The sequence below is a fragment of the Pezoporus flaviventris genome, unplaced genomic scaffold (genome assembly GCF_033815535.1).
Source record: "Pezoporus flaviventris isolate CSIRO_AGI_PZ_B2104156 unplaced genomic scaffold, CSIRO_AGI_Pfla_v1 ptg000037l, whole genome shotgun sequence".
Classification (NCBI taxonomy): domain Eukaryota; kingdom Metazoa; phylum Chordata; class Aves; order Psittaciformes; family Psittacidae; genus Pezoporus; species Pezoporus flaviventris.
In genome coordinates, this window is record NW_026892585.1 from 15,876,576 (window position 1) to 15,889,683 (window position 13,108).

The 13,108-nt window shown below is 52.5% G+C and overlaps 2 protein-coding genes across 2 annotated transcripts; both read right to left on the reverse strand.

The window, feature by feature from the left end:
* Positions 1-1,017: 1,017 nt before the first annotated feature.
* Positions 1,018-3,993, reverse strand: HOXA1 (homeobox A1). Its single transcript, XM_061464829.1, has 2 exons — positions 2,910-3,993; positions 1,018-2,484 (listed from the first exon to the last, which is right to left on the reverse strand). Exons 1-2 carry the CDS (start codon positions 3,523-3,525, stop codon positions 2,126-2,128), a joined length of 975 nt encoding a protein of 324 aa, XP_061320813.1. The 5' UTR covers positions 3,526-3,993; the 3' UTR covers positions 1,018-2,125.
* Positions 3,994-7,875: 3,882 nt separating this feature from the next.
* HOXA2 (homeobox A2) lies at positions 7,876-10,877 on the reverse strand. The gene is made up of 2 exons (XM_061464830.1): positions 9,669-10,877; positions 7,876-8,969 (listed from the first exon to the last, which is right to left on the reverse strand). Exons 1-2 carry the CDS (start codon positions 10,048-10,050, stop codon positions 8,224-8,226), a joined length of 1,128 nt encoding a protein of 375 aa, XP_061320814.1. The 5' UTR covers positions 10,051-10,877; the 3' UTR covers positions 7,876-8,223.
* Between the last annotated feature and the right edge of the window lie 2,231 nt (positions 10,878-13,108).

Below are 13,108 nucleotides of genomic sequence, written 5' to 3' on the forward strand. Positions count from 1 at the left end.
CGCCGCGCCTTGCAAAACAGGGCTTGTCTCTTTTGACACTGAAGTGAAGAAAATTTCGTTGCCTCTCTGCGGATCCCGCAAAGCAAATCCTGCGTGTGCAGCTCGGCCCCGGGAGAAGCCAGGGAGCACCCATTCCTCCGCAGCTGGGCCAAGGGAAGGAGATGCTGCGCTTGTTTGCACTGAAATTCAAGAGGCATCAGTGACTTGAGGGACATCCCCCCCGGCCAGCTGTGCATTTCTCTGGTCCCTCCTGCCACCTGCTTGCTCTCCACACATGGGCCCCAGACCCGACCCGGCCCGCTCTCCACTTGACATCCCTTGGAAATCTAATTATATTTACCTGCTAAAACTTACTTTCACCACCACCCCCCTCAACACACACACACATAGAGAAAAAAAAAAAAAAATAGTGGTGGTGGTGAATAGGCCAGGATTAACAACACAGGCACCCTGCCAAGCACCTGGGAGACATCTCCCAGCTTGACACCCACCAGCCACCATGTTTGGGAGCTTAGGACAGAGCAGCAAGAAGGAGAAGCTGGATCAGCTCAGGGCCCGGGCTAATTGAATGTGCAGCCGTTGGCGAGGGCCCTTCGATGTGAGGAAAGACTGGCCGAAGACAGTTTCTGCTTTTGAAGGGTGCTCTGTTTACATAAGTGTCAGCATCCACCCCGAGGTGAAAAGGTTAGCACTTGACCCAGGAAGTTCTTGTGTTTGTGCTTCAGAAATAGAACAGGATCATAAATTCCTCCCAGTTATGGAGGAGGAGAGGAGGGCCTGATATTTCCTAAAAATATTGTTAATTGAGCATAGAAAAGGAAGAAGCTTTGTGTTATGAGTAAGGCTAGGCACCCAGAGCTCTGGCCCTGGGAAAACAACTCATGAGGAGTTACACTGGGAGACTTTTCCTCCCTTTCCCCCTTGGAAAGGCCTCAGCAGTGGAAAATAAGGGAAACCAAAGTTGAGCCCATCCTGTGACTCAGCACTGACATCACACAGAGGTAGGCATACAAGGGCTACCTGAAAGTGGAATATATTTATTACAGACATTATAAGGACCCGTAAATCTTGCCCTGGCTTCCATCACTGGAGGAATCCCAGAGCCTTTCATGATTGTACAGAAAATCAGGAGGACATTTCGCTCACACACTACAACTGATAGAACTCAGTGTACCCGCAGTACAGCAAAGCACGGTGCATCATGCAATGGTCTGGACACCAACCACAGAAATTATACATTCATTTGGCCATTCGGCACATTCACAAGTAGGTTGAAAAGACATCGAGTCGAAAGTAAGGTTAGTAGGAAACTAGGAAGAGGTGAGGTCTTTTGGACAGTTATACCCTTTGGTTGAGCATAATCCAGCACAGCTTTGGGGAAGAGGGGGCAAGCACACTGGGTAAGGTTTACAAAACCTAGTGCAATTGAAGCCTTGTTTGTCACATTTAAAGAAATAGCGCTACTCTTTTTTGTCTTGAGGTATCTGCTTGAGCTTAAGACGTTTACTTGATACGGTCATCAGCTTTACCAATATAAAAGTGGATCCAGTTTGGCAAATGTGCTCACCCTGCTTAACCTGATAATCGAAACGTCATCTCTAGAAAAATCTGTAAAAAGATAAATCTCTCGGACAAAGTATTTACAAGCAACAAACTCATAGACACGAACAAAGAATACGTTAAATTAAGGGGATGAAAGTCCTATTAGTCGTGTAAACACTTGCAATAGTGCATCTCTTCATGAGGTTATGTACCCTAGATAACCTGTCTGCCACTTCGGGAAACTCGGAGGACCGTCCCTGCAGTGAAGGAGGGAGACTCGTGTGCCAACACAGATCCTCCAGCAGAAAAAGTTTGGGACGGTTGCTGGGGTTGGGAGGAGAAAACCCCTGGCACCGAGGCGCCGGGAGCCGGCCGATGGGAGGCGAGAGGGCGGTGGAGCCGGTACCCCCGGGACTAGACGGCATGAGAAAGGGGAACTGGGTGGGGGAAGGGGGAGCCGGGACCTCTCAGGGAGAGCGACCGACCAAGGGACCAACCGGGAGACCGACATAACGGCGGTGAAAGGAAGCGAGCTGCGCTGGCGGGGCCCTCTCGTCAGGCGGCCGTCGGGGCTCGGCGGGTCTCAGTTGGAGCCAGCGAGTGTGTCCGAAGCGGCGGAGGAGGCAGGCGAGGCGGTGCAGGGCGAGGAGCAGGACTTCTCCGACGACTCCTCTGCCTTCTCCTCGCAGCCCGTGGGGGTGGCGGGGGAGATGGGCAGAAGCCCCTCTTTCTCCCTCTTCTTTTGCTTCATCCTCCGGTTCTGGAACCAGATCTTCACCTGTGTCTCGTTGAGCTGGAGGGAGGCAGCGATTTCTACCCGCCTGGCCCGGGTCAGGTACTTGTTGAAATGAAACTCTTTCTCCAGCTCAGTGAGCTGCTTGGTGGTGAAGTTAGTTCTGACTGTGTTGGGCTGCCCCACGAAGCCGTATTCGCCAGCTTTGCCTGCGAGGGGACATTCAACGGTAAGTAAGCGCGAATGATTTATAGGCGACGTAATCAATATGTCTACACCGGCTAAGTGATAGGGAGCAAGAACTTCTTAGGATAAGGGGGAAGCCCCGGCAGGGTGAGTGATGGAGTGCTAGGTGCTAAAGCGGAGTCAGCCTCTAGTGTCAGAGGAAACTTGATAAGTGGTTTATGAATTACAAGAAATATGACCGCGGGAGAGGCGGAGAGGGGGAGTCGGGAATAAGCGGCTCTGGCTGCCAGCGCCGTGGGCAGACGGCAGGGGCTGCTCCCAGAGGTGCGGGCCGCCCCACCTGTCCGGTACCCCGTGGGCACCGAGCCGTTTCCCCCGCACCCACGGCCGAGTGAGAGAGAGAAGGAGAGGAGCGGACCCCGCCCCGGCCCTCCAGCAGGCCACTGACCTGTTTTGGGTGGGTTTCTTTTCACTTTCATCCAGTCGAAGGTTTGCGCTGGTGGCAAGGTCTCAGCGGAGGGGGAGCGGGCGTTTTCCCGGTGGCCAGCGTGGAGGGGAGACAGGGCATGGTTGTAGGTGCCCAGGGACAGGCTCTGCTGCTCCTGCCCGTAGTGGGGAGGCACGTACTGAGCGGGCCCCCCGGCGTAGCCCTGGTGCGGGTGCTGCGCAGCGGAGGACGAGGATATGCTCCCCGAATACACTGCCGGGGCGCAGGGGGGGAAGCCGCCGCCCATCTCCGCGTCCTGCCCCAAGGGGTATGGGCCGTATGCCGGTCCGAAGCCCTGCGCGCCGTAGGTCGGGCCGCAGCCGGGGTGTGCGTAGGACACCCCCAGGCCGCCGTGGTGCTGGTAGGCGGCGGGCTGGGCCGAGGGGTGGTGGTGATGGTGGCGGTGGGGGCTGATGGGCACCCCGCGGCCCGTGAGGAAGCGGTCCTCCCCGCTGCAGCTGCCGGCGCTGACGGCGCAAGGCTGGAAAGTTGTAATTCCGTGGTCAGGGTGGTAGGCGCGGGCGGCGCAGCCCCCCGCCTCGCCACCGAGGACGGGGTACTCGAGGAAAGAGCTCATCCTCGCTGTGTCCCTCTGTCACGCCGCCACCGGGTCTTCAGCGTCCGGCGGGGCCGCGCCAACTTTCCCACTTCCTCCATGGGGCCGGCAGGAAAATGACACGAAGGTACAGGCAGCGGGCAGGCACGTGGGGGGCGGCAGCCAATGGCTGCGGCGCCTGCGGGACTTTCCCGGCTCCTGGCGCTGATAGATCGCCGCGTCGAGGGCATTTAAAAGCTGAGCGCTCCGGCGGCGCTGCACGGAACGGCACCGCGGGGCAGGGCGGTGGCGGCCACCCCCCGAGGGGCAGAGGGGGGGCCGGGCCGGGCTGGGCTGTCGCCCCCACCACCGGGGTCCCGCCCGCCGGCTGAGAGGGGAAGGCAAGAGAGATGCGGAGGCTGCTCCCGGCCCGCGGAGCCCACCAGCCGTCCCCTCCAGGGTGAGTGCTGCTGTAGCCAGGGCGTCCCTGCACATCCCCTGCTGTGGGCGCTGTCATGCTGGCGCTGGGCACCTCCGCCGCACACACACCCCCACCCCATCTCCCGGCCGGGGCCACGGGGGTGCGGGGGCTGCTGAATCCGCGGTACGCGTCGAGAGGCTGGGGAGGAGGGCGTCTGGGACAGCGCTGGGAGCATCAGCCCTGGAAACGAGGATGGGGATGGAACTGTGAATGGGGTGTGGAGAGCTATGGGAACGAAGAATGAGAAAGGAGATAGGGACGGGGTTGAAGATAAAGCGGAGAATAGGAATGGGGCCGAGGATTTGGATGAGGATTAGATGGGATTGGAGATGGGATGAGGACGGGACCGAGGGATGTCGCTGGTCCTGCCCCGCCGCAGACCCAGCGCGACGCCAAGCCAAGAGTTAAAGGGGTTTGTCCAGCCGCATCACCAGGCGGCCGCGGACATTAACATGGAAATGAGCCGCTTTTGGGACTGACGGCCATTGTGCTCTCCCGGGCCTACCGGCCTCTCCCTGGCTCGTATCCTTGCTCCCCCTGCACCCCTGCCGGAATCCCCGCACCAGCCCGGCGCTGGGGTAGGGGAGGAAGAGCAGGGGCAGGGGGACGGATGTTTGGGCGGGGGCCCGCGGGCTTCGCAGCCCATCTGCTGGGACCCCGCGGTGCCACTGCCACCCGCCCTTGGACCGGGAGGCGGGGAGGCTGCCCGGAGTGCCTCGGGTCGCAGCCCGGCTGCCCGGGAGGCGGCCCAGAGCAGGGGTAGAGGGGCGGCGGGAGGTGCAGGGCCCACCGCCCCGGCCCCTTTGTCCCTGCGCTCTGCCACCCCGTCCGGCATTGGCGGGAGGTGGCAGATGGCTAGTGGCAGAGGCGGCCCCTGGACCCTTGGGAACTGTGCTGAGCATGGACTCAAACCCATACCCCTCCCCATTCTCACGTTAAAAATTAAACGGTCCGTGGGCAAAGAAGGAGGGAGAGAGGTGGGATGTATTCAGTTTACGTCTGCGGAAAAGGAAAGGGGAGGCATCCGTCTGTCCCGGTGCACCCAGCCTTCTACAGGGGGGGGAGGACGGCACCAACAGGCTTCAGAGAGGCGTCCTGCGAAACGTTACCCTCTGGGATGGATGGATGGATGGATGGATGGATGGATGGATGGATGGATGGATGGATGGATGGAAAATCATGTCCCATGCCACCAGCCCCAGGAGGGGCTGTCCCCTCTATTTCTGCAGGTGCATTTCCAGCCGGCTTCTACATCCTTCTGTTCTCACGCTCAGTTCTTGCTTGGTTTGAAATCCAAAAGGCTCTTCTGCCCTGCCACCTCTCCCTGCTCACGAGCACATACACACAGACCCTCACGCTCCTCCCTCTCACATAGACTATAACATCCTCTCCTAGGTGCAAAGCTCTCCTACCACCATTAGGTCAGCCATTACCCCATGCCACCTCCATGGCCTCTCTACTGCCAGGCAAAGTCAGCGGGCTCCTCTCTCCACCACGCATCTACCCGTATGCCCTCAGTATTTCTATTTGTTCTGATTTACTACGCGAGCACAGATGGTTAAGAGCCTTCTGGAAAGGTTCAGTTTCTTAAACTCCAGAGGGTGGAGGACAAGAGCAATAACACTCCAGAGGCATTTATGTCATTATACTGCACCAATTTTGGCTATGGTTACAGCTATAAACACATTTATTTCATTCTTGTAAAGCAGTTGTGATAAATACTGCGTAAGGAGGAGAAAAAAGGCAGGCCACTGGGACTGTTTACTAATAAAAAGGCTGGTATCTTTTCAGCGCTTTTTCAGCCAGCCAAGGAAAATTATATTTTACTATAAATAGATACATTTTACCTGTAAATTCCTCCGAATTACAGCCCTTCTCTTACAGTGTCCAGCCCTCTGAAATCCTTTTCCCTCTCCCTTTTTCGTGCCATTGTCTCTTTTGTTGCATTGTCTCTCTGACGGGGCTTTGGGGGTTTGCTGCCTGTACTGTGCATGGGGGCAACATCAGCTGCCCAGAAAGGGGGTGGTGCAGCCCGTTCCCCTTTGCCCGCCGGCTGCCCCGGCACCTCCGCTCCCCTCTGCGGCTCTGCTCCACTTTTCCTGTCTCAGAACTGGGAGTGATTCCAGCGATTTAGGATTTTCCGTGAGATTGTGCCCCCGCTGTGGCTCCAGAGCTTACCGGGAGACTCGGAGGCGACTCCTGTTTTCTGAGTTCCCTATTTATTTAAACAGCGTTTGCGAGAAGTTTAAATCTCGTATCGCATTTTCTTTTTTTTTTTCCTTCCCCCCCCCCTTTTTTTTTTCCCCCTTAAATTCCCCCAGAATGCAGAACTCTGGGAACAAAAGAAACCCCAAGCCCGTACGTGCTCTTTGCTGTCCAATTTAGCCCAGTGGCAGAGGAGTTAAAATGCCGATGAGGCTGCTCGCTCTCCGCAGGGACAGGGCTAGAGCAGAGAGGAGAAGAAGCAGGGCCGAGGTTTCGCCGCGTCCGCAGCTCAGCCAAGCTGTTGTTTTAAAAGAGCAATAAAAATGACTTATGACTAAACGCCTTCTCACTTAATGGTTTTAGACGGGGATCCCCAGCCCCGGCAAATACGTAAGAGGATTTTTATTTGTGCATGTGTTCCTGCAATTGATCTCTTTGATGACATTCTCATTCATAGAAAGAGTTTGATTTATGACTTTCGGAAGAACTGCGTTCAGCCCTTCCAGCTATAACCCACGCATTCCAGCTCCACAACGTGTTGTAAGGCTGGGAGAAGCACTCCTCGCACAGACGGACAGCAGAGCCCCGGCCACAAACCTCACTCGCCCGTGTAATGTAATCACACGCACTCACACACACACACACACACACACACAGGGAGACGCGATCGTACCCGCCCGGGGTCCCCCAGCCCTGGAGCGGCAGAGCCTCGTTGGCATCTGTTGCTCAGTTTTAGCCCGAAGGACGGGGCTCACCCTGCGTTTTGGAGTCCGCTGGCCGGGTGGCAGGCAATTTGTTGGAGGTTTCTGAAAGCCCATCTTTGCTGCCGCCAGCAGAGAGGGGGGAGCCCCAAAGAAATTGCAACTTTAAAGTCAGAGTTTCTCCTTTTCGTTATCAGTCCTTTGTCCCGCAAGAAGGTTTAAACAAAAAAAAAGTATCTTCTGTTGTGTCCCTGTACTGCTCATCAAAAGGACGGCTGAAGGGGCTGATTCCTCCCTACGCTTTTTATCCTGTGTTTCTGCCACCCTTTTGATTTTACAGGCACTAACTTCTCAATTTCTTCTCCTTCTACGGCTGATTTCTTGGACCGCTCAACACGTGAGAAGTAACCAAGCCCCTTCTCTGTGAGGTCTGGTATTTTCTAAAATACGCTTCCTGAAACAGCTTGCTGGCTGCTAAACACTAATTTCTAGAAAAACAGGATTCCCCCTCCCCCCCAGAAAAAATAAAAATGCTTTTCTTGTATGTAACAGGCTAGTTTCTGCAGGAGACGCTTATCCTACTGAGTCTCTCTTGTGCTTTCCCTGCAAGAGAAAGTGCTCGTTCATGCTTTTGTTACAGCTCAGCATTTCCAAGCTTTGTATCCTCACAGAGATAAGATGTTACATTTATACATTAAAAGGAAGAGGTTTCCATCAAAGCTGCGAATGATTTTAGTTTCTCTGGTTTCTTTTTGTTGCTTTGTTTTGTTTTGTTCTGTTCTTTATTCCGCGTGAAAACCCTTGCAATAAAGAATGTGAACCTATTTTCCCTCTCTAATAAATGTCCTAAATTGGCAAAAAGGGAGAGCTCCCAGTCAGGATGCTGAATTTTGATTATTAGTAAATTAATAATACAAGGGATGGGAAGGAATACCCGTCATGTTATCAGTCTTGAAAGGAGAGAGAGAAAGAAAGATGGAAGAGAAAGAAAAAAGAGGAAGCTCCTTGTAGCAAACAAGAATTTATTCTACCAAAAATACTTATGACAATGCATCCTAATGCAATACAAAAATAAAAAGAAAGTGAAGATACAATTCCTATACGATCACTTTCTTACAGACCTCATATATTGCTTTCATAGAAGGACCTAGAATGTGGCTAGGTTAGAAACGAACGCAACTAAAACTTTGTAAGAAACGGCAAAATGGCATAGCAGAGAGAGGTAAAAACCAGAAAATACTGACCAGAAAAAGGGAAGGGGGGAAATAAAATAAAATTAATTAACGGGGAGAAAGTAAAGAAGAAGAATAAGGAGGAGAAAGCAGGACCCTTGGAGAGGACGTCTTTAATTTCTCAGTAATTCAGATGTTGCAAGTCAATCGTAGTGAGTGTGTCTGTAAAAAAGTCAAAACTGTCAGCAGAAATATCTACGGGACTGTCTAGAGATCCTGGCAAACTGGGGGAAACTGCATCTGAAAGCTGTAGGCAGGAATCTGTGGAGAAAACGTTAAAGTCCTGTAAAGAAGTGACATCTAGGGCCTCAGGACTGTCATTGTTCAGGCCAGCTGCACAGTTCTGGGCCATTGTTGAGAGGCAGTTTTGAACAGTGGGTGACTGATGTTGAAAATGTTTCAGATTTTTCTCATTGCTCGTTAAAGGCGAAACGGGGAAAGTTTGGGACTCGCCATTGTGCGCATTTTGTGCCTGCTGCTGGGAGAGGGCATTCTGCTGGAAAACGTAGCCTTCCCTCTCCAAGAGAGCACCGGAGACGTTGCTGAGGGCTTGCTCGAAGAGGGATTTCTCTTCTTCCTCCTCCTCCACCGTTTTCTCGGGGTCCTCTAGGGTCTTAAATTTCCCGTCGCTGTTCTGGTTCTCCTTGCACTGGGTCTGTCTCTTGTGCTTCATCCTCCTGTTCTGGAACCAGACTTTGACTTGTCTCTCAGTCAGATCCAGCAAGGCTGCAATCTCAACCCTCCTTGGTCTACAGAGATACTTGTTGAAATGAAATTCTTTCTCTAGCTCCAAAAGCTGGGTGTTGGTGTAAGCCGTCCTCAGCCGCCTAGATCCACCGCTACCGCTATCGGGGATTTCAAGGGGGTCTGTTAAAAAAAAAGAAAATAAAAAACAAAAAAGAAAAAGAAAACCACAACCACCACGCGCACCCCAAATCACCACCGCCAGAGCAGACAAAGTGAACCCAGACGCACGCACACACAAAACAGATAAATGCACGGGTTGAGTTTCAGCACCCCAGCACATCGCATCCCGGGGGGGGGGGGGGGGGGGGGGAGGGGAAGTGCTCTTTCTGCACGTATGTGTCTATATCTATATGTCCATATAGCATAAAATAGCAACTGCAACAAAATGGCCGCCTTTGGATGCAGTAAAGCCATTGTGTTGCAGTGCTGAGCGCCTGGTGCTGCGTGCCCCTCGGCCACCTCTGCCAAATCACAGCATCCAGCTACCCAACCTCCCCACACCAGAGCAAACTTTATATTAGCCATACCGCAATTTATAATTAATGCATCAGCTGCTTAGCTAAGCGGGAGCAATCTATCACTCTTCATTACTGTCAAATATCCTAACTCTAAGACGGCGAGACAAGAGAGGTCAGCTCCAACTCAAATAAATCATCCCGCATTAAGCAACTTGGGGGAAAGTTTGGGTTTCCCGCTAGCCCGGCCAGCGCCATCCTCCCGCCCGCCCGCCCCTCCGCCTCGTCCCCCCGCGAAGCCAGGGAGATGCGGGGAGCCAAAAAAAGCGGCCCAGCGGGGCCGGCGGCGAGTCTTTGGACTGACCTTTGTGGCTGAGGCAGGCAGGTCCGGCGGCTGAGGAGGAGGCCGAGGCGGGCGGCAGCGAGGATCGCTTGGACGCCTTTTTCTCTTTCATCCAGGGGTACTCCGGCTGCGGCGGGGCGCCGGCGGGGCCCGGGCTGCCGCTGCGGCCGCGGGGGCTCGCCTTGGGGCGACCGCCGCCGCTGTGGCGAGGGTGGCTGCCGGGGTTCAGGCTGGGGATGGTCTGCTCGAAAGGAGGAGGAATCAGTGTCGAGTGTGAAAGCGTCGAGTTCTTGATTGATGAACTTTGAAATGTATCACCGACAGGGGGAAAAGATGTCAGGCACTCAGCAAGCGATGGCTGGCTATTGATAAAACCGATCTCTCGCTCAAATGCGAAATTCATGGCCTTCAACTGGCAGCCCCCGCGGAGAAAAAGTTCGCTCGGATTCAGGGGACTCGGGGGGGGGAAGGCCCAGGAAAAAGGAGAGAGAGGAGAAAAAAATATAGCATAGAAGATCGCTGGTGGGGTGTTTTTTTTCTAATTCACTGATTACAGCCGTATGGGGACCGTGCTACTATTAAACTATTGAATTCATGGAGACAAGGTTGAAATTGGACCGAATTGGCTGTCACATGATTGCCTCTGCCCAATGACAATTTGGGCTTTAATCAAAAGAAGCCACTGTCTGTTTGATTGATCCAAAAAAGTCGGGAAGGAACGCCTCATTGGGGGCCAGAAAGGATTTATTTACACTTTTTTTAAAGTGGGAAATGATATCTCGAGTATCTATCCCCTTGGCGTCCTAATCTGAAATGATCGGGGGGGGGGGGGAAGGGAGGGGGGGGGAAGGGTGCATGTGCGTGGATATGTTTGTGTGAGAGGCTGCGAGTGTGTGTGAGTGTGTGTGTGGCTGCTTGTCCTGCAGCCTGCTGCCTCCCTCGCCTCCACCCGCACACTCTTCTCTCATTGTTTGGGACTGTCAGGAAAACGCTTTGCACCTCACAAATCATTTAAGCACCTCAATCTGACGCCTTGAGTCATTAACAAAGTAATCCATTAATCTTCAAAGTTTTGACACCGCCAGGCCCCCGCATAAGAAGTTGCACCAAGACTGGACTCTGAAGCAGAGTGTCTTGATTTTTTCTTCCTAGGAAAAAATGGCACTTCCTCTAAAACTAGTTTCTTCTTCCAGACCTAGTCTCGATGGGCTCCTTTTTTTCCCGTGTGGGGTTTTTGGTTTCTTCCCTTTTTTTTTTTTCTTGTTTGTTTCTTATCTTTCTTTCTTTGTGTTTTTTCTTTTTTACCCTTTTTCTTCCTCCTTTTTTTTTTTTTCCGTTTTTGGTGGCTATCGGGTGTACAGTACGGAGAACAATTGGCCGCCGGTGCTGAGCCATTGTTTAACAGGATCTTCCTCAGCAACCTTGCTTCTAGGGGAAGAGTCACATAGGCAGCAGCCCTTGTACTTCATGACTTCCATCTCCAGTTGGCTTCCAGGGATTGGACCGTAAAACATAACCCTAGGAGTACCTCTCTGGGCGAGCCAAATCGCGAGTCTGAAAACTCGTCTGGCTGTTGCCTCTTTAAAAAAAAAAACAAATCCTGTGCCTTAGCTTGCAAACGATATTCCCGTCTGCTGCCATAATTTGCTTAATAACCGTAGTAGGCTGGCTCTGGTGAGTATTTTCGATTACCAGGAAATATATGGGCTGGTAGCGGGTTTGTTTTCACGGGCCAGGCTGAGCGCAAATGCTGCGGGGCTGTGACTTGAGAGACGGGCACTCGCCACCTACGCTTGGCTCTCGCCGCCGCCGCCTCCTGTCGCCCCTGCTAGATCGAGGGAACTCCCGAATTTGGATGCCTTGGGCACAGTTTTCCGACCAGGCTGAGGGAGAACGATGACAATGCTGGCCACAGCCACCAGCCTGATGAATCTTGTGGTCGCAGCCGCCGCCGGCAGCCCGGATGGGACTTGCCTTCCCGCGGAGCCGGGGGGCCCGGCGGGGTGGGGGACGCAGGGGCCGGAGAGGGAAGGAGCTTCCGAGCCGCTCTTCGTGTTCTCCAGGAGCCAGACACCATCGCCAGGGCGATGCCGAGCCGCCTCGCTTTATTTTCGGAGCTGTCAAAAAGGGGTCAGCAACAGTCTTCGTAATTTAAAAGAAAAAAAAAAAAAAGGATGGAAGAAGGAAATGGAAGAGGGGGGGAAAAAGGAAAAAACAAGACCCCAGGCACTCAGCGGATCATCCTGCGTCCAGCCTGCACGAAATGCATTTTAAGAATCGGTTTTAAGTTAATGCACTCACAAGATGTAGCATATCTGCGAAGGCATTGGAGAGAGGGGGAGGGGAGTGGCCGGGAGACTTTAAATGGGCTTTTTGCTGGTTGCTTGTTTAAATAAAATATAGAACGAGACTTGTCATTTAATCCCTCAAAAGGGATGCCTTACAAATATCGATGCTGTTGGAAAATGCAAGGGGTTTAATTTTCTTGCTTTTAGTCCAAACAAAGCTCTGGTGGTGCCTGCGCGCGATCAATCTTGGCCGCCAAAAGGTTTGACAGCTACTGGCCCTTAAGAACACATTTAAAGCTTCTTGCTCTTTCCAAGATCAAATGTGGCCGAGAAAAGAGGCAGAGCAAGAAACGCAAGTAAACAAGGAAAAAAGCTGCTTTTAAAATATGCTGGCAGAGGACTGGGCTGCTTGTGGGAAAAGTCCGGTTTTATTTTGCTTCTCAGTGCCTACCTCGGGGTCAGGCTTTTCTTTTCTTTAATTTTTTTCTTTTTTTACTCTCTGGAAAATATTGGGATTAACAGCAGGATGACAAAAAATAAAGAGAGAGGTTTGGACTATAACCAGGCTTTGTGAGTAAAACCTGTGTGGGTGTCTCTATTCTGCACATTTGTTTCTTTTGGTCAGTCTAATACAAAAACCACCTGGAACAAAAAACCTTTGGAAAGAGGACGCGAAATTCTTGGGCAAATCGATTACTGCTGCCTCCAGAGGGATCTTTTAATCGGGCGAATCTTAAATGCAAAAATACAAATTCTCATTTGCAACCTCTACGCTCCGGGGAAGCGGTTGAACATGGTTTCTGTAAAGAAGGGAGCAAAATCGCTTGTATTTTATTTTCTTCCGAGTGGGGAGAGGGGGTAAAACGCCAAATTCCTTCTTTTTGGACATTTTCCTAAACGTACTTCTTGCTTTTAAAGGATCCCCACAGTAAGAATCACCGGCTGTACTGTTACCTTTTGTTGTATCTAACCTAACTGCTCCGATGGGTGGGGGGCCGGCTTGAATTTTATAACGGGCACTCATTTGAAAAGAGCAGCTTCTTGCAATGTTGCAAAAATGCTTCCTTCGCCTGCAAAACAATAATCAGTCATTGGTCTGTGTTGGGTAATAATCAGATTTCAATGAAAAATATCAGACTACATAACCTTTCGTTCCACGGTTACATATCTATA

What these genes read in the sequence shown, in the direction of transcription:
- HOXA2 (XM_061464830.1), bottom strand. Translation starts at nt 10,050, where the DNA reads ATGAATTTCGCATTTGAGCGAGAGATCGGTTTTATCAATAGCCAGCCA. An exon ending in TGCCTGCCTCAGCCACAAAG is followed by an intron (nt 8,970 to 9,668) that starts GTCAGTCCAAAG and finishes TTTTTTTAACAG; the next exon opens with ACCCCCTTGAAATCCCCGAT.
- HOXA1 (XM_061464829.1), bottom strand. Translation starts at nt 3,525, where the DNA reads ATGAGCTCTTTCCTCGAGTACCCCGTCCTCGGTGGCGAGGCGGGGGGC. An exon ending in AAGAAACCCACCCAAAACAG is followed by an intron (nt 2,485 to 2,909) that starts GTCAGTGGCCTG and finishes GTCCCCTCGCAG; the next exon opens with GCAAAGCTGGCGAATACGGC.